A 25,176-nucleotide genomic window follows, 5' to 3' on the forward strand; every position below is an offset into this window, starting at 1 on the left:
CATTACTTGGCAGGGGAGATCTCCCCCTTAGCTGCTTGCATTCTAAGACGGACTGCCACTGATCCAACACCCAAAAGAATCATTTGGGCTCCTGGCCACCAGGGCTTACGAGGTAATGAGGCCGCTGACGCGGCTGGCTGAGCGCTTATTCACCGGGCTCCTCATCCCAGCTCATCTGGCTCGGAGACTAACTAGCCGCTGCTGCGATTGAGGGAAGTAATAACGCATTATAACGACAACCACCACCTTTTCCCGGCCCCTGCAAAGGGGCTGAGTAAGACAGAGGAGCGAACTTTAAGGCGCCTGCAGACAGGTATTCTACTCTGACCTGCAATGATCAAACATTACGATCCTAACACGGTTGGGCGATGCTTGCACTGTGGGGAGACCTGTGATATCTTCCACATGGTGTGGGCATGTACTCAAAATCGCCCCCTCCCCGCTTCCCCTGCCCCTTCCAGAGAGGCATGGGAGACTGCCCTCCTCAACTACTCCTCACTTGAGTCCCAAAGGGCTCTGGTGAAACGGGCGAGAGACGGGGCCTCGTCATGCGGTGTCCCGGACTAGGGACGCCGACCATGTAGCGGGGCCACTCTGTGGCTCCCAAACTCTCTTCCACCAAATAAAAGTTTTCACCGCCACTACCATGACATCCCAATTAATAGCCTCTAGTTCCTCTTACAACACTGCTAGATAAGGTTGGATAAGGTTGTAGTGTTAAACATTGCCAGCTTCAGTTTCCAATGATGGCCTGTCCAGAGCCAGACTGCCACCCTGGTCAGTTGCTCCGCACTCACTGGGGGCAGGGCCAAAGGTTAATTGGTTTGTTTATATACGAGGTTGTGGCAAGTACTACACCAGGGTGGCCAAATCCTGTTCTGGTGAGGGAGCGCGTTGTTGGTTCTGGTCGCCAAGGTCAGGCTGCATCCCAGGCCTGATTACGAAATTCCATCAACACGCGGTGATTATTCTTTTTTTACACCTGGTGGAGAATTGCGCAGCACACAAGGGCATTACTGCACCTCTCATCATGCACCATGTGGGACACCACATATCTGTAAGTTACTGCAATGTAATTAATGCTGTGCTATCATTGTAGCCAAAACATGACACTTTCGTGACGCTTGTGCACGGTTTTGTGTCAGTGCCCTTAAGTGCAGTAGAGAATCCTGCTTAACCATGTAAATGACCTGAACAAGTGTCGACAGTGAACAAAGAACACCTTGCTAGCAGACAGCGAGTAGGAGGAGCCTCCCGGTCTGCAGAGACATTTAATGTTGCACAGAATTGCCTAAAAGACTGGACAGGACGCTTAAACTCTGCCTGAAGGGTATGGCGCAATAGCTTTAGTGGGTAATTACCCATATATGCGTAACTGGTTTTTCTGTACTTTAATTCACAGATCCCTGGAGGTCCTCGTACCATTCCTGACGCAGTGTTTGTTTATGCAGTTAATGAAATTTTTGTTAATGAAGTCACAATAATGGAATCTTCGAGAAACATGTATTTTTGCATGCTGATTTGAAATATGTAATTAAATTTTCAGTTAAACAAGTCCTTGTGCACTTATATAATATGTTATGTAACTTTCTGCCAAGAGCCTTGAATAAATTTTGCGGCACGAAACTTGCTAGGATGCATGCCATTGGCTTGTCTTGACATCACACTATGCAAATAAGGGCAGAATTATTATCCTGCCCGTCATAGAGGTTGAGTTACAGGGTTTTGAATTTGCCACTTCACAGACGGGGAGAAACTGATGATTTCAAGATCCTATAGCTCACCTTCTATAACAGGCAGGATGATAACTTCACTCTTATTGCATAGCTTGATGTCAGGAGATGCCAATGGCATGCAATCTAACAAGTTCTTTGCAGCAAAATTTCTTTCAAACGCTCGGCAAAAGTTACCTCACGTATTGCATAAGTGCACAAGGACTTGCTTTACATAAAATTAAATTACATATTTGGAATCAGCACGCAAAAATGCATGTTTCCTGAAGATTTCATAGTTGTGACTTCATTAATAAAAATTTATTTCTAAGACCCTCTTCCCCCCTTAACTGCCAGCTACCACTATGGGCAGGATTGTGATGACGTCGCAATGTCAAGTGACTTACTTTGCAGGAGGGCCAGGTGCTTTTTTCGCTAACATTACCAACGCTGGATGTTCTGCACAATGGGAGCCCTAACACTGTCCTGTTAAAATGCATAACTGCATTAATCCAATGGTCTTGCTGTCTCCCCACACCCCTGGCTTCTGTACTTCATCAGTTTTCTGCTTTGACCAAATGGAGCTCCTACTGGATAGATGCATGCATTTGAAGGATACTGACCTCTTATGGTTGAAACTGAATTTCGAAAATTTAATTCAACATAATTTTATTGTTTTTTTTTCCCCAGTTTAAACTGAGGAGTCCAACCCTTATTTGTAAGCTACCATGGACAGAAGTAGAAGTGCAGTGCAAAAGCAAGATGGAAGAGGGCACTGCACTGGCAGTACAGTGTGGAAAGGGTGCAGGGGGGTGTTACACAGCTCTGCATGACAGCTGTCACTGGGTTTTTAGCACTGCGCTGTGTGGCATAAACATCTTTCTGTTTTTTGTAAAGTGCATCATGCCTTGAATGGCATATATGGAAATACGTAAAGGCGCACATACTCTGGCAACATTGGCATAGCAGAGTTTTAATGAGGCACACAGGGCTGTGGCATGTTCCAAGATCTCGCACAAATTATGGCTTTCAGATGGTTCAGTCTGGCATTCCACAGATTTTAAATAAATACCACCTCACAATAGACAAATTGCATGCACTTTCTAAACTTGACTTGTATTCACTTTTTGTATAATGCTTGCTAATACTTTGCTGTTTATTCCAATTCCTTAAGTAACAGAGTTGTTTGCATTTGATGTCTGCTGTTTGCAAACTAGCTTCGTAGTCGTGATATTTGTTGCGTGAATCTGTGCTACTCACCTTTGTCAAAGCGTCCGCTGTCAGTTATTGGGAGGTGCGGCTGGTCAAGCTACTAATGTGTAGCTTTTTTCCCACCTTCCCTACCACATCTCATGTATCAAATTTTGCTTTGTGGTAAAAAATAAACTTCAAACTTCAGACTTCAAACATATTGCACACTCTTACGTCTGCCTTCAAGCATATTGAACACAGAGGTGCTTTTTACATGCTCTTACTGTAACGAGATAGCCGAGGTTATCAGGTCACGTTCAGGTGCTCCGTTCAGAAAGCAGCAGTAATTTGTCTGCTTGCAGTGTGGGAATATTATGAAGATGCAGTAGCAGCCAGTTCACTTGGCTTTAGTCTAGTCTGTGTGTGTGGGGCAAAGGTCTTTCTGGAAGCATCGTCACGGATGCCTGCTGTACGTGGGTCGCCAACCTTGAGGCACCAACACCAGAGTGCTGCTGCCACTTCATTCATCGCCTACCCCTCTTAGTGACGTCCTTCAAGCTCCTGAATGACTGCTGCATGCAGCCCAGCCCATAGTCGTTCATTTCGTTCAGGGAATTCCTCAAGATTGGGGCAATTCCGAACAAAAGAATAATTAGCATCAGCACCAGCCTGCACAGCACCATGCAGCTGCTTATGAAAGCTCTACAGCTCTCTTTATAGGTGATGAATGACTTGACCTGGTACAGGGCTCAAATCCAAAATCAGCACCTATCCAGGTATATGCCTAAGCTAATCTGGATGGAGACCAGTTTGGGGGTGGGGGGGGGTCCAGGCAGGCAGGCGGCAGGCAGGCAACAGGCAGGCGACAGGCAGGGCAGAAGGGATCGAGAGCTTGATGAGGAGTTATCTCTTGCTCTTGAACTTGTCAGCTTTTCTACTGACAGCGATATGACAATGAAGATTAGTGGGATGTTCACTGTCATCAGTGGTAGCAGCATCCAGATTACATCATCAGCAGCAGCAGCCTGGCTATGCCCATTGCAAAACAAATGCTTCTCCCACACCTCTTCAGTTAACCCTGCCTTGTGCCAGTCGTCTCCACCTTATCCCCGCAAAACTTCCCAATCTTATCTGCCCACCTGACTTTCTGCCACACCCTGTGACACTTGCCTTCCCTTGGAATAGAGTGTGTTGCCGTTATCGACCAGCGGTTACCTTGCTGTCACATTACATGTCCTGCCCAAGTCTATCTCTTCTTCTTGATTTCGATTAGGACGTCAATAGCCTGCGTTTCTTCCCTTACGCAGTCTGCTCTCCATGTTGCACTGCAGTGCAAAGGCCCCGTGATCTTCAGGCATCCCTGACCAATGTCAGCTGTAACCAGGGATTGGGCCAGGGAAATTGTAATGGATCGCAAGGAGAAAGGGAAGGGGCGTTAAGATACAGTTAGGTGTGATGTCTCTTTGGCATGGCTGCTTTTAATTGTGAAATAAATTAATAAAACGCTGCATCATGCACTTCCTGTCCACACAGGAGGGTTGCGAGTGGGCTGCAATATGAGCCTGTTAGTGTCTTCCTTGTCGGTGTCTAAATGTAGCACTCGGCTACTTTTTATGTGGCCCAGTAACCTCTAGCCTCCCCTTGGCACCGTCACTGTCTGTAACCTAGGCGATTTCATAATCTCATCTGCCTGTCTGAGTCCAACCCTCAGTTGGCAGCTTTGTAGATCATCATCATCATCATCAGCCTGACTACGCCCACTGCAGGGCAAGAGGCCTCTCCCATGTCTCCCCAATTAACCCTGTCCTTCGCCAGTTGCGGCCACCGTATCCCCACAAAGTTCTTAATCTCATCTGCCCACCTAACTTTCTTCCACCCCCTGCTATGCTTCCCTTCTCTTGGAATCCACTCCGTTACCCTTGAGGACCAGCGGTTATCTTGCCTTCGCATTACATGCCCTGCCCAAGCCCATTTCTTCTTCTTGATTTCAACTAGGATGTCATTAACCCGCGTTTGTTCTCTCACTCACTCCGCCCTCTTCCGATCTCTTAAAGGTGCACTGAAGAGGATTCTGAACTTGTCTTTTTGCCGCGGGAACTCGATCTGCACGTTCCTAGCATTCTTAGAAACTGCAACCTATTGCCCTGTATGGCCGATTTCCGTAATTAAATCGAATTAACGTCCGGCTCCCGCCCTTTTTTTTTAATTCTGCCTCGTACGATGGGCGGAGTCGACCAACGCGTGAAGTTCCTTTCAGCCAGCTCCGTGGAGGCTTTGCTTTCGCTTTATTTTGTTTTTTAGGTTTCCATGAATAAATAGTTTCATTCGCAGATAATATAGCCGCAATATAAGCCCGCAGAAATAAAAATACCCACGGACTATTTGCTACTACGGACTACTACGTATTACTCCGCGGATGGCAGAGCGGCAAGCCGCCACGGGACTGGGTGAAAGGCACTCCACGCGTTGGTCGACTCCGCCCACCGTACGAGGCAGAATTAAAAAAAAAGGGCGGGAGCCGGCCGTTAATTCGATTTAATTTGGGAAATCGGCCATACAGGTCAATAAGTCGCAGTTTCTAAAAATGCTAGGAACGTGTAGATCGAGTTCCCGCGGTAAAAAGACAAGTTCAAATTCCTCTTCAGTGTACCTTTAAAGTTACACCTATCATTTTTCTTTCCATAGCTCGCTGCGCTGTCCTCAACTTAAGCTGAACCCTCTTTGTTAGCCTCCACATTTCTGCCCCACAGGTGAGTACCGGCAAGGCACAGCTGTTGTATACTTTTCTCTTGAGGGATATTGGCAAGCTACCATTCATGATCTGAGAGAACCTGCCATGTGCGCTCCACCCCATTCTTATACTTCTAGTTATTTCCCTCTAGTTATTTTAGTGAAGGCGTTCATTTATGCACAACTCCTCAGAAATGGCAGTTTGGTTCCCCTGGAGTCTAGCGGGGGATGTCCTGTGGACGTCCGTCTTGTGCAGGTGCGGTGAGCTGCCAGGCAGGCTGCATCCTGGAGGCCCTGGACACACAAGTGGGCGAGGAGGCATCCCTGTCGGTGCCCCTCGACCTGGGGGCCAAGGGCTCCTGCCAGCTGGGGGGCAATGTGGCCACCAACGCAGGCGGACTGCGGCTGCTCCGCTATGGACCACTCCATGGATCAGTGCTCGGACTGGAGGCGGTAGGCACACCACCTTTTACCCATATGAAAGCACAAGCACGCCATCCATGGGGGGGCATGCAACCTCCGGGTTGCGCCAAGCGATGGATGAACCAGGGCTTGTTAATTGGATTATATTTGTTAAAGTGTACATGCACTGCTTGTCTCCATATCCAGGCATTGGTTACATGAAAGTTTGCAGTACCACCAATTGTCACTGCCCCCTTGTGGCAGTAAAATGAACTGCATATGACTGCTCAGAAATTGCAGTCTGCAGTAGCTAGTTGATGCTGGAGCACACAGGTGGTGCCTCAATCTGCTGTCCTGCTTTTAGTGGCTGCAAGGGTCGTCCATATCAGCAGGCGTATGCGGCCCCAACTGACTGTGCAGGTGCTTGCCGACGGCACCGTGCTGGATGCGATGCAGATGCTGCGCAAGGACAACACGGGCATCGACCTCAAGCAGCTGTTCATCGGCTCTGAGGGCATCCTGGGGGTCATCACACGCGTCGCCATCCAGTGCGTGCCCCGTCCACAGGCTGTCTGCGTTGCTTTCCTCGGTGAGCACCTGTGCTTGTTGTGATTGAGAAATTTATTGCTGAAAGCATTGTTGCTGCTATTGTCCTTGATTGGAGAAAATATATGGGATTCCATAAACAAAATGAAAATAACTAAGAGTGATCTTGGCTCATTCTATACAAAGTCGGCTGTTTGCCAATGACAAAAGATATAACTGTAAGTGGTAACTTGTCGCCTTGTTGAACAAGATTAGCTGTTCGCCTCTGAAGATGGAGAAACAGCCATGCATCAGCAGAGCAGTGGTCTGGACAGTGTGTGGTACAGTTCTTTAACAAACCACGCAGAGCTTTCTTGAGTTTCATTAAACCAGTGTGTGTTCTCCTTTCCCCAGCTTATGTCCATTCTTGCCTAACTTCTTCCAGTCAAGAAAACATCTGGTTGCCTGTGTTTGCTACAGGGAACGCACAGAGCAATGTGCAGTAGTGTTTGTTAGAGCCACTTTCTTCTCTTCCCATTGTCTTTCTTGTGCGAAATGAAGGCTTTAGTGGTTCAAGAAAAACGGTGTGAAATAGACGAGGACTAAATGAAGATACACACAGACAGGCATTGTGTGTATCTTTATAGATACACACAGAAGATACACACAGTACCTGTCTGTGTGTATCTTCCTGTGGTCCTTGTCTTTTCGCGCTGTTCTTCTTGAACATGTCATACCAACTTGCCCAAGCATCAGTCCTAACGGCTTTAATGGGTCCCTCTGTGAGAGGATGACAAAAAATTTTTCACAGCAGCGGTGCAGATGCTGCTTCTGCAGCTGTGCCTGTCCGGCAGCAGGTGTGCGTAAAAACTGCAGAGAATGTTTACTACAATCGAATCGGAGCGAAAGCACGGATTTGTGCTACGTAGAAGACGACGGTGAGCAGGCAGTACCGCGGGACGGAGAACATGGAAGTTGATGAAGACGGCGCTCTCCAGTGCACAGCGCGAGAGTGTTCTGCAGTTTAACACGAGGCTTGTTGGCTGCGGTGATAGCCTAGTGGTCTCACTGAGCTGCCCTTAAAGGAGGTCTATTCACACAGCCACGGGTTCGACTCCCAGTCATGCATATTGATTCAATTTATTTGTCTCTTTTTCATGGTTTGACCTCTAACTCAGCTGAAGGTGAAATTTACACGGTCCACGACTGAAGCCCGAGGTCCCACAGTGAAGCTTTCACTTCGAAACTCACATAACCCTCCTGGCCAGTATTGTTCACGAGAATGTGCCTTGCGCAGTCATGTGGTCCATATGGGCCTTGTGGGTGGCCATTGTCGTGAGGCTGGAGACAGAGGTCGGGGGCAGGGAGGCATAGAGTTTGTCAGAGCTGCAGTGCGGCTAGACCAACACGTTTGGGTTTTGAACTGACACATTCACACTTGAAGGCACCAACTGTTGTGCAATTTGGTTTTGCATGATGGATGTGAAAGAGCACAATGTTTATACTGCGCCGCTCACGCTCACATGCACAAACGCCGACTTCTTTGTCTTTGACGTGTGCTGTCCTGAGCATGGCACAAGGGGCACTATGAGTTCGTACACAACAATCTTTCCTGCGACGATTGCACACTGGTCCCTGAGCTGGTGCTCTCATACGCTGTGTTCAGGAAAGTAAAAACTTCGCTGAATTTTAAACAAACCACACAGAAAAACAGACCGGACGGGCGCTGACTCCAACTAAGTTTATTGAAAGCCACATGTTGCATATATATAGCCCAAAGAAGGTGAACGCATGCGCGTTTCTTACATGGCAAAAAAAGCACAGACACACACGGACGAAAACTTCTCATAATCTCATATTTTTTAGCAACCTATGCTCACTTCCTCGTAGGGAGATAGAAGTGGTGCCGACGCACATGCTACCTCTCTATTTGATAAAAAAGGCTTCTGCCAGCTCGCGAGTTAATCTATCTTTACTTCTAGTTAGAATTTATGTTCAACACATGGCTTTCAATAAACATAGTTGGAGTCAGCACCCATCCTGTCTGTCTTTCTGTGTGGTTTGTGTACAATTTAGAGCTGTTACTTTCCTGAACACAATGTCACACCAACTAGCCCAGTAAAAGGTACTGTTAAATGAACTCTCATACGCTTGACGTATTAGTCTGTCTCATACTCCTGTTTCATTGTTGTTGCTGCTGCTGCTGTTGCTATAAATTTTGTGCAGTTTTGCTGCATTAGCAGTATGAGCAACATTCCCCCAAGACGTCGGCGTGTGAAGCCTTGACGAATGGGGCCTCCGCTCTTCAGGAGCACCACAATTCCGCAGTGTGTAAATGGGTGCCTCCCCTCATGTACAACCTCTGCATACTTCCTGATGATTCCTTGAAGAAGCATGGTGCTGTTTATCACAAACTTTTCTCTTTTAATGCAGTAGCATTTAGGTTGTCGTCTCACAGAATATTTTCCGCCTTCTCTGTCTCGAAATTCCCTGAGTGGTCAAGAGGGTTGTAACATCATCGACACCATGTGACTACCAGTGGACCAATCATAGGGCACCGCCAGATTTGAACATCCGAGGACCCACAAAATTTGAAAGTCGGCCTACCCCCAAAAATTCCTAGAGTCCCTCAGAATTTTGGAAGTAGGCTCACGCCAGAAAATGGATTAAGGTGGGTTAGTGGGTGGATTAAGGTGGGTTAGTGGGTCGGATTAGTACCAAAGACCCCCAACATTTTGGAAGTAGGCTCACCCCATAAAATGGATTAGTGGATGGATTAAGGTGGGTTAGTGGGTCAGATTAGTACCAAAAGACACAAAATTTTGGAAGTAGGCTCACCCCATAAAATGGATTAGTGGGTGGATTAAGGTGGGTTAGTGGGTCAGATTAGTACCAAATGACCCCCAAAATTTTGGAAGTAGGCTCACCCCAGAAAATGGATTAAGGTGGATTAGTGGGTGGATTAAGGTGGGTTAGTGGGTCAGGTTAGTACCAAATGACCCCCAAAATTTTGAAAGTAGGCTTACCCCAGAAAATGGATTAAGGTGGATTAGTGGTTAAATTAGGGTGGTTTAGTGGGTCAGATTAGTACCACAAGACCCCCAAAATTTGGAAGTAGGCTCACTGCAGAAAATCGATTAAGGTGGATTAGTGGTTGGATTAGGGTGGTTTAGTGGGTCAGATTAGTACCAAAAGACCCCCAAAATTTTGGAAGTAGGCTCACTCCAGAAAATGGATTAAGGTAGATTAGTGGGTGGATTAAGGTGGGTTAGTGGGTCAGATTAGTACCAAAAGACCCCCAAAATTTGGAAGTAGGCTCACTGCAGAAAATCGATTAAGGTGGATTAGTGGTTAAATTAGGGTGGTTTAGTGGGTCAGATTAGTACCAAAAGACCCCCAAAATTTTGGAAGTAGGCTCACCCCAGTAAATTGATTAAGGTGGATTAGTGTGTGGATTAAGGTGGGTTAGTGGGTCAGATTACTATAATTCTGTGTGATAATCCAATGGAAAGTACTTCAAACATCCTAAAAGGTGATGATTCATGCATACTATATAAGGGCAATGGAACTGACTCCAGCCGGAGTTTGGGTGGGAAAATTACAAGAATATTAGACACTCATTGCAGATACAATAGCAGGTAACTTAAATGCTATTGCATTTCCTTCTTTAAGAATGTGGTCAGAAAGGGTCTGAAGTTTTTTGGTGATGCGTATACTGTACACACCTAGACAGCCTTTGAGAAGATTTGAGTTTGTTCATTTTTGCATCCCAGGTATGTAAGCAGAGTTTTAGTTGTTCAACAAATGAGTATAAGATGACCACAGCCTGTACAATTTGGCTGCAGTGCTGAGAACCACCAAAAATGGTCTCTTTCACATCCTCACCTTCACATGATCAAGAGGTGGCCACTCACATAATAAACTGGTCGTCATAGTAAGAAAAAAATGTTGCTTTTCCCTACAGTTTGGCCAGTGGTCCTTGGACCAGCACCAATGGGGTCGCGTTTCAAAATTCTTAATTTTAAAGGTGCCAGTAAACAGGACGAAACACAAAGAGCTTCATCCTGTCATCTCCCTTCGTGTTCTGTCCTGTTTATTGGTGCCTTTAAAATCAAGAACAAACAAAACCCAACTAGCCCAACAACAAGTTCTCCATTTTAAAAACTGAGGTTTTTTTCATGAATAGAAGTTAGAGGGTTACAGGCCACTCACACAACAAAGAATTACCACAGTTGCTCGTATAATGAACCCAGGCCACTCACGCAAAAAAGAATTACCATAATTACTGATGCAATGAACCCAGGCCACTCGTACAGAAAATAATTACTATAATTATGCGTGTAACGAACCCACTTGTTTTTGTTTTGTTTTCTAGAAAAGTTGGCATCAGTGTGGGGAAAGGAGGGTTCATTATGCGAGAAAAAAAAAGTTCCGACAGATTTTTACATAGGAGTCAAAACTTCACGTCCGTCTCCCCCCACCCGTTCGTTCGCCCATCCATCCATCGTCATCAACAAAAGCGCACAGTTGAGTGTCCTCATGCTACTCACGTTCATGTGTAGCCGGTGTTTAGCATCGTTAACTTCAAAAGGTGTTTTAATGTATTATGGTGAAATATAATGATTTCACAATAGTCTGTGCTGGCAGCCGATCACAGCAAGATAAAGCAAACATGCTGAACATTGGCCCTGATATAGTCAAGAGTGTATTTTTTTTATGCGAGTTTTAAAAACGCAAATTCTCATTGACAAGTAGGGGGCGAGTTAATTACTCAAGCAAATACAGTATGCCTGTCCTGCTGGTACCATAGCAAGCATAGACAGGCCTGGCTTGTCAAAACAGAGCAGAAAATAGTTCTGCCCAGGGAAGTCAGGTGCACTTGTCATAAATATTGAGGCGGGAGCCTTTAATGCCTCATCGTTGTAAGCAGGAGTTGTTGACAGAAATGTCACGCTTTCCAATTGGTTGAAATGGTCGTGACATCACAGTGCGCGAATTTCAAACGGGGCCAATTGTACTTTGGCTCATAACTATGCAACCAATTAAAGGGATGGTATAGTGATGCACCAAGTAAAATGAATAAATAAATAAATAAAACCGAGTAGAAAATTGGCCGAGTTAGGGAATCAAACCAGGGTCTCTGGAGTGCGAGACAAGCACGCTAACCACACCGCCATGCCAGCTGGTTGGTTTGGAATGAACAAAGGCGCGTCTAGTGAATACGGTGTCTTTGTTCACTCCCATCTTCCTCCCTTCCCTTACAGCGAGGTTCACATGTCCACTGAGATATGCGAGAGAGGGATACATTTCCTTTCCTCAAAAACCAATTTACCGTCGAACGGGGATGGGGTTCTGTGGACTCTCTGGCAGCGTTGCAATACGCTGTCGCGTTCCATTCTTAGAGGCGAAGCTTAACATCTGAACCACACATCAGTGACACAAGCAGCAACACCGCCCTTAAGGCTTTCGCTTCACCACACTTTAGGTCAACAAAGCGCCCCCCTGAATATTTTTGGGCACAGCTGAGAATTGCAAGCCAGGCTCATCGAGGATGGTCAAGGAGTTATGCGCGACAGATAGCTGAAATTAGCACTGCATCGGCCACTATTGTGACTGGGCCATGTCATCTTGTTCTGTGCACTGTTGTGATCAAGTTGACGAACAATCTCAGCAGTGAATTTGCAGTATGTGCTGCGTATGCTATTAAATGCATCCTGCAGCACCTAATTCCATTCCTGAGCCACTCCAGGATGATGACAGAGGCATTTCAAACTAATTAGTTGGACAGTTGCTTTCCTGAATTTGACACGGGTAACTTGGACTATGGATCATGCTAACACAATTTAAACCTTTCGGTTTAAACTCACCAGTCCTCGAAGCAAAAGACAAGTTCTCTGCCATTGTCTGCATCGGTAGCTTGGTTGCTGATGAAGAATTAACTTATCATTGATTTGATTACTGGACATGCTACTAGTAGCTCCATCTGGTTGGCTATTAGCATAACGTGCTACCTACATCTGTTGGAAGGTGTGCAGAAAAACAAGAAAGTGTTCACAGTGAAAGTTCTAGAGCCACTTTTGCATGCTGCATTAACAGTGCAGTGCATGCACGCATGTGCCAGTCTTGAAGGCATTACGGAACCAGGGTGTGAAAGAGAAATGGCTGCATAGCCTTTGTAGCTCTCCATAGACGAAGTAATAGTTTCCCAATCTGGAAGAGTTCAGGCAGGGAGACATGATCTCTGTAGTACTATTCATTGCATGTTTACAGCAGGTATTCAGTGATTTGAAGTGAGAAGAGCTTGGGATAAAAGTTCATCATCACCATTCTCAGCGTCAGCCTGAATACGCCCACTGCAGGGCAAAGACCTCTCCCATGTCTCTCCATTTAACCCTGTCCTTGGCCAGTTGCGGCCCCCATATTCCTGCAAACTTCTTAATCTCATCCGCCCACCTAACTTTCTGCCGCCCTCTGCTACGCTCGCCTTCTCTCGGAATCCACTCCGTTACCCTTAAAGGGGTGGAGACACCAAATTTTGAAGCTATAAAAAGCCTGCTATGGGATTCCTATGTATGCAAGGGCAGTCACTGCCAGGTGTTGGACGCAACAAACGTTTAAAAAATATTTTAATTCGGTTCCAAAGATTACCTAAATGCTCACTCTCACGACCTAGACCCATTCGCTAGCGCCATCAACCATGACGTCACAAGGGGTGTAGAAAAATAAAGTTTTAGTGACGTCATATCAAAATACAGTGACGTACGATGAGCGGGGCACAGCCGCGTGAGCGCAGTCTCGACGCACCAGCGAGCCGCGTTTGCTGCTAACCGCCACTCGCTCGGTTTGCGGCGCGCCGTTGCGAACAGCGTCGCAACGTCCGATTGCAGCTCGTTGCCTGCTAGATGTCAACGGCGGGCCGCTCGCGGCAACAACGACGGGAAGCGGCAGCCAATGCGAGCGCGGAGAGCGGCAGCGTCATGATGACATAGGGCGCACTCCTTGGAGCCGGGCGGCCTGCGCCAGTCTTCGTGCCGAACGCCGGCATCTGAAGAACGCGATAGTATTGTTTGTTCACGTTCATAGCAAACCCTGGGATATATGAATATCAAAAATGCATCGTTTGTGACGATCGTTGGCAAATACCGAGTTCCTGGTAGAAGTGATGACTGCGATGCAAGCAAATTTCATCCCATAGCCGGTTTTGTGCTGCTGCTACCTGGTGCGGTTCGCCTGCCGTCTGCTAGCTCTGTTGCTGAAGACGTCGTGGAAATCGAGCACATCTTTTATTATGGGACGAGTTCACAGTAAAGGGGTGCCGAGCGGAGCACGTTTCTGAGCGCTGGCCAGTCCCGAAGCTCCCTCAGCTGCGGAGTCGATATCGAAAGCAGCTAGGCCTAGCGACGACTAGGGCAGTCTGGGACCAGCGCGCAGGTCGTCGGCCGGCGTTGCCGCAGGCAGTGTCGCTGCCGAAAGATCCACTTTTAGCACAGATGCATGCTGTCGTATCTCGAATCTATAAAGCATCCTTTCTGGTGGCATGGCTGTTTTGTATTTTCTTGTGCGGACGTGAAGTACGCCGAGTCTGCCGGCCGGTAGGTCAGCCTGGATACCGTCTGCCGACGTCATAAAAGCGAGCTAAAGAGTGTTCTTGACGTAAATAATAAACCATGGGACAAGAAATGTGAAAAAAGTGTCATTTTTGAGGATCGCTGACCAATACTGAGCTGCTAGTAGAGGTAACAACTGTGATATGAGCAAATTTCTCACAACCGCGCATAGCAGCTGCCGCTGGCGCGACGTCGGGGTTCGGCTCGCCTGGCGCCCGCTAGCTCCGCTGCCGAAGGCGTCGAGGAGATTGACCATACTATTATTTTATTGTGAGATGATTCTGTTAACACTACAGCTATTTGTGAAAAGTAGGCCTTTTATTATAGCGCAGGCGACTTCCGAAGCGCCGGCCGCTTGCTAAACAGGCTATAGGCCTAGCGACGACCACGGCAGCCAGGCAGCAGCAGAGCTCGTCGCCCGGAGCGCCCGCGAGCGGTGCCGTTGCCGAAAGCTCCCAACATAAGCAGACATGCTTTGTCGCTGCTCGAGTATAGCTGGCAGTTCTGATAACAAGGCGATCTTGTCTTTTCTTGTGATATTTGTACACCATCCCAAGCAGCGCTCAGGTACTGCTGCACGGCAGCGAACTGTGACACCGGTTGTGGGCGCAGCTTGGGTAGAGCGGCGCAGCGATGCTTACTGGCATTTTGCAAAGTGTTTCGCATCCTCACGCGAACCCGCGAAGGCGATATTAGCGTGCGAACAAAAAAAAAAAAGTCGATGTCCTCACTCGTTGGAATCAGATCTGTCAGAATCCGAGCTGCTGGGACTAGACGTGCAGTTGTTTGTTTTCATATGCGCTGGTCAGCACGTGTGTGGGAAAGCAGACGATGCAGCAGTAGGTGCGTCACAACTTTTGTGGGCCCACGTGACCAAGCGTTGATCTTCCCCCTCTGTGACGTCACTGTACAACTCGGCGTTCCGAAACCGAAACCGAAAATCGTTCACCTAAAAATGCTATAATAAATTATTCACTGTGAATATATGAATCTCTGAGTGTGTATCATGCTTCCTGGAGCCGTAAGAAACGTTTGCAACTAAGAACGCGTGAACCACAAATTTGGTGTCTCCACCCCTTTAAGGACCAGCGGTTATGTTGCCTTCGTATTACATGCCCTGTCCAAGCCCGTTCCGTCCTCTTGATTTCGACTAGGATTTCATTAACCAGCACTTGTTTCTTCACCCACTCCACCCACTTCAGATCTCTTAACGTTTGCACCTATCATTCTTCTTTCCATAGCTCGCTGCGTTGTCCTTAACTTAGGCTGAACCCTCTTTGTTAGCCTCCACGTTTCTGCCCCATAGGTGAGTACCGGTAGGATACAACTGTTGTATACTTTTCTCTTGAGGGATATTGGTAAACTGCCATTCATGATCTAAGATAACCTGCCATATTTGAATTGAATTGAATTGAATCCAAACTTTATTTCAAAAATATGCACATTCTTTAGAATGAGCCACAGGCCAAAAGCTAAAGAAAATAGCTTGAAAATGCCTGTGGCTCATCTAAGAGCCATTACAACATAATAAATAAGATAAACACATTCATACAACGGTGGCAGGTCGCATACGAGCACACTATAGAAAGAATTAATATTTACAATTGAACGGATTGCTACACAGAGATGTAGTTTGAAACTAGAAAAAAACAATTAAAACTGAACAAGATGCATTTGAAAGTTACACACACTGCTGGGTTGATGACAAATGGGAAAAGGACACCGATACATACACAAACTACAATATATGATAAGAAGTTATGGAATATTATTTACAAAGTACACTTTTAAATCATGTGGCCGGAGGTTATACATGCTAAGCTGGTTAGATTCGTAGCTGTTTAGAACATTAGGTATAAGAAAATTAAGTGCTTGTTTACCATAATTAGTTCTAGTGCGTGGAAGTTTCCATTTTGCAGTTGATCGGGTTTGAACATACTTTTCTATGGGCTTTAACATTGCGATATTAAGCAAAAAAATTACATATTGATGGTGAAGAAAATTTGAGATAGTATAATAGGCGGTACTCAAGAAAAATATTTACACGAATTACTTCATACTTAATAAACAATTCAGCCGTATGGGCAGTAAAACTGGCACCTTCGATAATCCTGATAGCTTTCTTTTGGAGAATTAGAATTTTCTGTAGATTTGTTTTGGATGTGGTAGCCCAAACTATGTGGCAATAGTTAATGTGTGATTGGAATAGGGCATGATAAATCATTCGTTTTATACAGGGAGGAAATTCAGTGCGGTACCGAGCAAGAAAACCAACGGAAGGAGCTAATTTCTTACGAAGATGTGTTGCGTGTGCGGTCCAGCTCATACAGGCGTCAAAAATTACCCCGAGTGATCTGAAGGTGTCCACTATTTCTATTTTATGGTTACCAAGTTGAAGATCATCGTTTAAGTTAATTTTGATGTTTTTAGGTCTGAAGAAAACAGCTTTAGATTTATTGGTATTAATAGACAACCCATTTTGAACGGACCACGCATGCAAAGTTTTAAGAACAGCATTACCGCGATTTAATAAATGATCTGTTGAGGAGCCCGTTAAGAAAATACTGGTGTCATCTGCGTACAGAATGAATTTAACGTCACTGTCAATGTTTACGAGGTCATTTATATATACGTTAAAGAGAAAAGGACCTAAAAGGCTGCCCTGAGGCACGCCACAGTTTATAGCCTGGAGGGTGGATCCATGTCCATCACAGAAAACAGCCTGCTTTCGATCTGTGAGGTATGTCCGTAGAAGATGGAGACACATTCCTCGAACACCATACATTTCTAGTTTAGCAAGCAAAATAGTGTGGTTAAGAAAGTCAAAAGCCTTACTGAAATCAACAAAGATACCGAGAGTTAGACATTTGCGTTCAAAATTTTGCAAGATAAATTCTTTTTGTGAGAGGAGAGCAGATTCGGTAGAGCGTCCTTTTCGAAACCCAAACTGTGAATCTGTTAGCAAGCTGTGTTTAGTAAAAAAGCTATCCATTCTTTTTAGAATAATCTTTTCATATACCTTCGAAAAAACCGGAAGTACGGAAATCGGGCGGTAGTTGGTTAATACGGCTTTATTACCTCCTTTAGAGATAACTGTTACTTTGGCATTTTTCATTTCATTAGGGAAAATAGAGCATGAAAGGGACTGATTAAAAATGAAAGCTAGATACGGGGCTATTAGGTCTGCAACAAACTTCAGCAGTTTTATTTGCAGCCCATCATAATCCACACAGCGTGTTGATTTCAGATTCATTAATACTGAGAACACTTCTTCCGAATCCGTTTGATAAAAGACCAGTGATTCATTAGGCATATTGCTAATTGTACTAGTGGCAGGTTTTACATCTCCGGTTGGCTTAAAGGCAGTAAAGAAAGAGTTAAATTTCTGTGCAAGGGAGGCCCCGGATAAAAGCTCATTTTCGACAAATAGTTCACCTAGTGTTTTGTTATGTTTTTTGTGGACAAAAGCTTCATTCAAAACTTTCCATAGCTGTCGGGGATTGTGCTTGTTATTACTAACTAAGCGCTGCTGGTAAGCTTGCTTAGCGCGCCTTAGCTCACTTGTTAGATTATTACGATATTTTTTGAATGAAACTAAATCAGCAGGATCCTTAGTGAGCATAAAACGCTTGAAAAGCTTACTTTTGCGGTTCATTATTTTCATGTGAAGGGGGGTTACCCATGGTTTTTGGATCTTAGATTTTTTAGTTTTTGTCTTCCATGGAAAGCAGCGTGTGTAGTGTACTTTTAATTTATTAAGAAAGTACTTATAGCATTCGTCCGGCTGAGAGTAATTGAAAATCGAGCTCCAGTCTTCAGAAAGTATTGACAGCCTAAAACGGTTAAGGGATTCTTCATTAATGCACTGGTAAGTAAAGACGTTATGTTCACAATTGACAGCAGGGGTTTGGGCAACAACAGAAGCAAATATAGCGCAGTGATCACTAATATCCGAAACTATAGTTCCAGCACAATTCACATGCGAAGCGATGTCAACGATCAAAAGATCAAGTGTACTCGAAGAAGTAGCTGTAAATCTGGTAGGTGTGGTTATTAAATTCAAAAATCCATTGGACCAGACAGCTTCTAAAAAGGCACTGCTGTTACAACTATTATCTTCAATGTTAAGATTAAAGTCCCCACCAATCAGCGTAGATTTTTCCCGGGAGCAAAAGTCAAGAAAGGCATCAAAAAACTCAATAAAGGCATCAGTGCAACCTGACGGGGGCCTATATACCACTGAGACAATACTGTCAGCAATTTTGACTGTAAGTATCTCAAAATCATCCTTCATAACAGAAAACTCGGGTAGCAGGTCTGCTTTGAGACCGCTTTTCACGTAAATGGCTACACCGCCACCACGCGTGCTTCGGTTCAAATAGAAAAGAGAATAATCAGGAAGGTTTATGAAATCAATTTCATGCACCGCCCACGTTTCTGTGAACAACAGCACATCAAAGCTATGTTGAAGGTGTGCTAAGAGATAGGGCAAGTGGTCAGCCTTGTTTCTTATCGAGCGAATATTTAGGTGTAAAGCTGAAAAGCTGTTTTCTATTGCTACGCTGCTCTTAACTTCGTGCGGTAGGAGAAGCTCGTGGTACTGCATAATGTGTAAAGAGCTTAAGACAGCTGAGCGAGGTCCGCTTCAGATCGGACAACGACGACTGAATCACCTTGCTTCTTTCTGATAAGGATCCTGCCGTTTGCGTGCCAAACAAACGCATAACCGTGCTCCTTAGCCCAGTTCTTTGTGACAAAGAGAAGATTACGAGCGTGCTTTGTCAGGTTTTCCAGGATGTACTGGTCACTATTCTCGTCACTCAAGGCACGTTTCTTGGCAAACCATTTATGCCTTAATTCCTGACGGGCAAAACGAACGATGACACCAGGTATTTTGTCGCGTTTCGACGGCAGCCTGTGGATTGCTGTGACGTCGTGTGTGACGAGGGGTTCCAGACTCAGTGTTGCACCAATTTCATTTACTTTGTCGAGAAGAATTTCGTTATCCGTTTGAGAAATGCCATGAAACTCCAGGTTCAGCCTCCGGCTTCGCCACTCAAGGTCATTCAGTTCAGCTTTTAGTTCTGCCACTTCATTTGAATCACATTTGTTTTCCAAGGTGCTTACCCTATCTTTCAACTGCTTCGTTTCTTTTTCTTGAGCATCAAGACGTGTAGCAAAGTTGTCGAACTCCGCTGAGAGCAACTCAATGGAATTCTCAATCGAATCGACTTTGCCTGGTAGACAAAGGAGAGAGTTCAGTTTGCCATTTATGTCTAGAAGTACTGCATGTATGTCTGTTTCCAGCGAGACCGGAGACTCAGCACAGTTTTCTTTTGACCCACCTGGCTTGCATGAGCTGCACTTCCAATTTTTCTTGAGGGACTCTCTTTTGTTTTTGGTTTTAAGTGCTCCCTCAGCAACCCCGGAACACTGCCCCAAATGGAATAAGAATGCGCATTCAGTGCAAGCCAAGCGAGCAGAATCCCCAAGAAACACACCCCTGCAAGCACAGCAACGCGACATTGCAAGATACGTCAAACAGCAGCCACTGAATGCAAAACACTTCACATTGGCAGCAGCGGCGGAAAGTTGATACGAAAGAGGTGAATTTGAAAACTAACCTGCAAAAGTTCAAGAACGAAGGGTCAAACAGCGTCCCTCAGACGAGCCGCCGCCGCTGCCAAATGAAGTGTTCCGCCCACGCCGGGAATCAAGCAGATCTTGTCACAAGGAGTCGCCGCTGTTGACGAACGATATCTGTCGATGATGCTGGCCCTCGAAAAGCGATGGTAATCACTGCATTGCACCCGTCTTGAGCTTGAAAAATGCAGATTACTGTACGGCCAAGGACCAAGTAGACAGGCAGCAATACTTTGGTGATGCACTCCTTGGGTCCACTGCAAAAGTTCAAGAACGAAGGGTCAAACAGCGTCCCTCAGACGAGCCCCATACCACTCTTATTCTTCTAGTTATTTCCCTCTCATGATCCGGATCAGTGGTCACTACCTACCCTAATTAGACGTATTCCCTTACTACTTCCAGCTCCTCGCTACTAATTGTGAACTGCTCTTCCCTTGTGGAACTGTTGAACATTACTTTGGTTTCCTGGCTATTAATTTTTAAACCCACCATTCTGCTCTGCTCGTCAACTAATTCGTCATGCAGATTAACTTAGCAATCTGCAATTTGTTGATCATGTTGCCTTCCTAAACTCGGGAGCTTAATTGCAATGCTTGGTGAAGAGTCAGACAGTCAAAGCAGACTGGTCAGCCTGAAAACTAAAATTATCCCTGTAAGGCATTTTGTACACAACTGGGTACAAAGTAAACTTAGAGGATTTCTGAGATAATGCGCACCTACCAGTGGTTTCCTTGCTTGAGGGTAAATTAGCATCCTATAGCTCGGAAGTAAGATGGTTTTTAGTTCCATGTCATGAACAGTAATTAAATATTTTGTGAAACTGTGAGTGAGGTAGCATTTTTTGGTTTTGCCGCCTGCAATAAGCTCAATTTCTTTTTCACAATTTCATGAGTAATATGCTCCTTGAAAGAGAAATTGATTCCAGGACAATTCGGGTGTTTACTTCTATAAGTCCTGGCATTTAGATGTTGTTATTTCTAACAAATATGGCACATTGTGTAAACTTTTGTACATCCCTGTAAAGAATTAACTGCTGGTATTTTGCACTGGAAACTGTTTAAATAGAAAAATGATGGTTTTCGGTGGATATACGAAAATGACATCTGAAAGGATCGTAGACGATCGATGCGACTGATGCGAGAGAGTATGCGTTAGCATTGGTGGTCCTTGTGGGCATAGTGGTTGCTGCCGCTGATGGGTTCAGGCCATACTGGCAGGCAGGGACACCCACTCCACTGATCACCGTGTGACCCCTGCTCCTCTGTCCACCACCTGACACCCTCTCTTTGTCTTTCCTTTCCCACTTTCACTGAACGCATGTGAAAAAAATTAAGGGGGGCACTTCATTGACATAAAGTGCGGTGAGGCGAAAGCCTTAAGCGCGGTGTTGCTGCTTGTGTCACTGATGTGTGGTTAAGATGTTAAGCTTCGCCTCTAAGAGTGGAACGCGACAGCGTCTTGCAACGCTGCCAGGGAGTCCACAGGCCGCCATCGCCTCACTCGTCGGTAAATTGGTTTTTGAGGAAAGGAAATGTATCCCTCTCTCGCATATCTCAGTGAACATGTGAACCTCGCTGTAAGGGAAGGGAGGAAGATGGGAGTGAATGAAGACACCGTATTCACTAGAGGCGCCTTTGTTCATTCCATATCATAGAGCTGGCATGACGGAGTCGTTACAGTTTGCTGCTCTCGCACTCCGGAGACCCTGGTTCGATTCCCCAACTAGACCAATTTCCTACTCGATTTTATTTATTTACTATTATTACTCAATTAGTCATTAATTATCGTGCAATTATCATGGAATGCCTTAAATCATGTTCCGATATCATTCGAATGCCATTGATTAAGTATCGATTAAGTAATGATTGGCATATGCCCAGATAAGGCACGTAACCGAAATGCGCACACATCTGCCGACACAGCTGCTAACGACAGTATGAGGAATTAAAGGCTTCCGCCTTAAAATCCATTGGTTTCAAATGTATATTGGGAACCAATTGAAAGCTCCAGTTGGGACGTACCGATTGGTTCTAACTGGGATGTCCACTTGGTTTGAACTGAAACCATTGGGTTCCAAATACACAATTCGATCCAGTTGGGCATTCCAAATTAAAACCCCAATTGGAGCCAATTTTTTTTTTTTTGCCTAGAAAGTGGAGAGGGTTATTTCCCTCTCTCCACTTTGCCACCTGCCAACTGAGGCTTCAGACAGGTGGACAGATTTTTCCAACATGGGGGGTTGTAATGCTAACACATTAATGTAAAGAAAACTAATGTTCAATAGTCTCGGAAGGGAACAGGAGTTCACGATAGGCAGCAAAGTGTTAGAAGTCACCAGGGGATCTTCTTAGGGCAGGTAGTCAGTGCAGGTTCAAAGCACGAGAGCTAAATAACTCGGAACAAGAATGGAGATGAGTGCATCTGACAGGTACCTTCAGATTGTGGATGAGAGTTTCTACCATCCTTCAAGAGGAAATTATATAGCAGCTGTATCTTACTGGTGATCAATTGCTTATGGGGCAGAAACGTGTTCAAAAACATGTTCAAAAAAGGGTTGAACTTAAATCGCGGACGACTCGGGGAGGTATGGAAAGAAAAATGATGTGTGTAACGTTAAGAGACAGGAAGAGGGCAGAGTGGGTGAGGGAACACATGTGGGTTAATGACATCCCAGTCAAAATCAAGAGGAAGAAATGGGCTTGGGCAGGGCATGTAGTGCGAAGGCAAGATAACCGCTGGTCCTTAAGGATAACGGAGTGGATTCCAAAAGAAAGCAAGCATAGCAGGGGGCCGGCAGAAAGTCAGATGGGTGGGATAGATTAGAAAGTTTGCGGGGACAAGGTGGCCGCGGCTGACTGAGGAAAGGCTTAATTGTGGGGATACTGGAGAGGCCTTTCTCCTGCAGTGAGTGCATTTAGGCTAATCATGATGATGACAGGCATGCATGGCACTATACTTGGTTCCTTTTCCTGATTGAATTAGGGAGTAATTACTCACTGACATCCACCCGAGCGCAGCCATACGGCTACAAGGGAAAGCTATACAGCTTTCTCAGAAACTTCGTAGTTAAAGAAAAATTCGTCCCTGTCCGTGGTTCGAACCCGGGACCACCGCTTCACCGGAGCAGTCGCTCTACCAACAGAGAAGTGGGAACTGTGTTGGTCAAATGTTTAGGGGAATCCCCCAAGGTGGATTGACTGTAGCTGGATGAGTGCGAAACACTGCAGGTGTGCATTGACATTCGTAGCCACCTGTGATCACAGTGCAGACACTTGCTGTGCCTGCAGAACAACACCCTGGGGGGAGATGGGAACTGACCAGCATCGCACCTGCCCTATGCAGGGTGCCCCAGCTTCGAGGCTGCAAGGCAGACATTCCGCTCCGCACGCCAGGAGCTGCCAGAGTTCCTCTCTTCCTTCGAGGTGATGGATGCGGAGTCAATGCGCTGCGTGCAGGACAACATGCACCTGCGGCTGCCCCTGGAAGAGGAGCACGCATTCTACCTGCTCATCGAGGTGTCCGGTGAGTGCACACTTCTCCGTCCGATCGCCTGTGATGGGTGTGGAAGCGGATCAGAGACCATCGTCATCATCATCAGCCTGACTATGCCCACTGCGGGGCAAAGGCCTCTCCCATGTCATTAACCCTGTCCTTCGCCAGTTGCGGCCACCGTATTCCCGCAAACTTCTTTATATCATATCCACCCACCTAACTTTCTGCCGCCCCCTGCTTCGCCTGCCTTCTCTTGGTATCCACTCCGTTACCCTTAAGGACCAGCGGTTATCTTGCCCCCTCGCATCACATGCCCTGCCCAAGCCCACTTCTTCCCCTTGATTTCGACTAGGATGTCATTAACCCGGGTTTGTTCTTTAAACTTTCACTGGTCTGCAGTGGTCAGTGCTGAATCTAGCCAGGACAATTACACTGACCTCTGCTGTTCACCTTTAAATGGGTACTCTGCGGGTGAGAGGACATGTTGTTCATAGGTTCGGATGAGTGCAAGGTCACTCATTCTAGTGATGAAGGTCAGAGCAAGCTGCTTGAAATTTGGTAAGGTATTCCATGTTAGACAAGCGTGCATTCTCACCTGAAGAGCAAGAAAGATCTGCTTCGGACCAGCCAGTTGTCCCATAGTTTGGCTAGGATACCATCTTTTGTGTTTAGATTTGTGCAGAAGTTGAAAATGGCGAGTTTCCTAAGCGTGGAGAACCTAAAGCAGCATGTCGGCCCCACCTGTCTGTTGATCAGACAAGGGTTGGGAAATTAAGGGCTCATCGTGATACCGTGATACCAGGGAACTTAAACAGTCGCTGAAACCAAGGAGCATAGCTATGTAAATGTTTTGTTTCTTTTTTTTTGTTTCTGCTGTTAATCAGTGGGAATTTATTAGCGTAATTTTTTTATGTTTGGAAGGTAATTGATTTGAAAGTAGAAGGAAAAACAAGCATATGCCGCCAGTAGGATCCGAACCCACGACCTCCGAATTTCGCCCATGGTGCTCTAAAAACTGAGCTGTGCTGGCGCCTGTCTCCAATCTCCTACTTTCGTGGGTATTTATGTTGTGTGGAACCTAAACTGTGTTGTACAATGCCTAGCTGAACACTCTCATGGCTAGGTTACATGCAACTTAGGCTAGGCTAGGCTAGGCTAGGCTAGGTTAGGTTAGGTTAGGTTAGGTTACATGCAACTTAAATATCCCCGGAAGCGCGAGATTGGACAAGTGCCATTGCAGCTCAGTTGTCAGAGCACCGTAGGCGAAATTTGGAGGTCAAGGGTTCGGATCCCACCGGTGGCATGTGGTTGTTTAAGCCATAACATAATTACACTATGAATTTCACATCTCTTAACATCAGAAACAAAAAAAGAAAGAGAAACATTTAGTATGGCATCGCATGTGGCGGGCAGGTGCAAGCCACAATGTTATGACAATAACCCGACACCACTGCTTGGTGGGGCTCCTTTGAGGGGCACTACGCTGTGAAAGCATCTCATCATCATCATCATCAGCCTGACTACGCCCACTGCAGGGCAAAGGCCTCTCCCATGTCTCTCCAATTAACCCTGTCCTTCGCCAGCTGCGGCCACTCTATCCCCGCAAACTTCTTTATCTCATCCGCCCACCCAACTCTCTGCCGTCCCCTCCTACGCTGGCCTTCTCTTGGAATCCACTCCGTTACCCTTAAGGACCAGCGGTTATCTTGCTTTCGCATTACATGCCCTGCCCAAGCCCACTTCTTCCTCTTGATTTCAACTAGGATGTCATTAACTCGCGTTTGTTCCCTCACCCACTCCGCCCGCTTCCGCTCTCTTAACATTACACGTATCATTTTCCTTTCCATGGCTCACTGCGTTGTCCTCTTAACTTA

The 25,176-nt window shown here is 45.9% G+C and overlaps 1 protein-coding gene across 5 annotated transcripts in view; it reads left to right on the forward strand.

Annotated features, from left to right (window-relative positions):
* Nucleotides 1-25,176, forward strand: part of D2hgdh (D-2-hydroxyglutaric acid dehydrogenase) — a 49,932-nt gene that overhangs the window by 17,490 nt on the left and 7,266 nt on the right. For 4 of the 5 annotated variants that reach the window (XM_089572554.1, XM_089572556.1, XM_089572555.1 and 1 more), the window contains exons 4-6: nucleotides 5,890-6,086; nucleotides 6,456-6,624; nucleotides 23,153-23,332. In XM_089572554.1, coding sequence (XP_089428680.1) covers nucleotides 5,890-6,086; nucleotides 6,456-6,624; nucleotides 23,153-23,332 — 546 coding nt within the window. Of the gene's footprint in view, nucleotides 1-5,889; nucleotides 6,087-6,455; nucleotides 6,625-23,097; nucleotides 23,333-25,176 lie in introns of all 5 variants that reach the window. The other variant, XM_089572558.1, reaches the window with a different exon arrangement.

The sequence above is a fragment of the Amblyomma mixtum genome, chromosome 2 (genome assembly GCF_055824585.1).
Source record: "Amblyomma mixtum isolate Tamu chromosome 2, ASM5582458v1, whole genome shotgun sequence".
NCBI lineage: Eukaryota > Metazoa > Arthropoda > Arachnida > Ixodida > Ixodidae > Amblyomma > Amblyomma mixtum.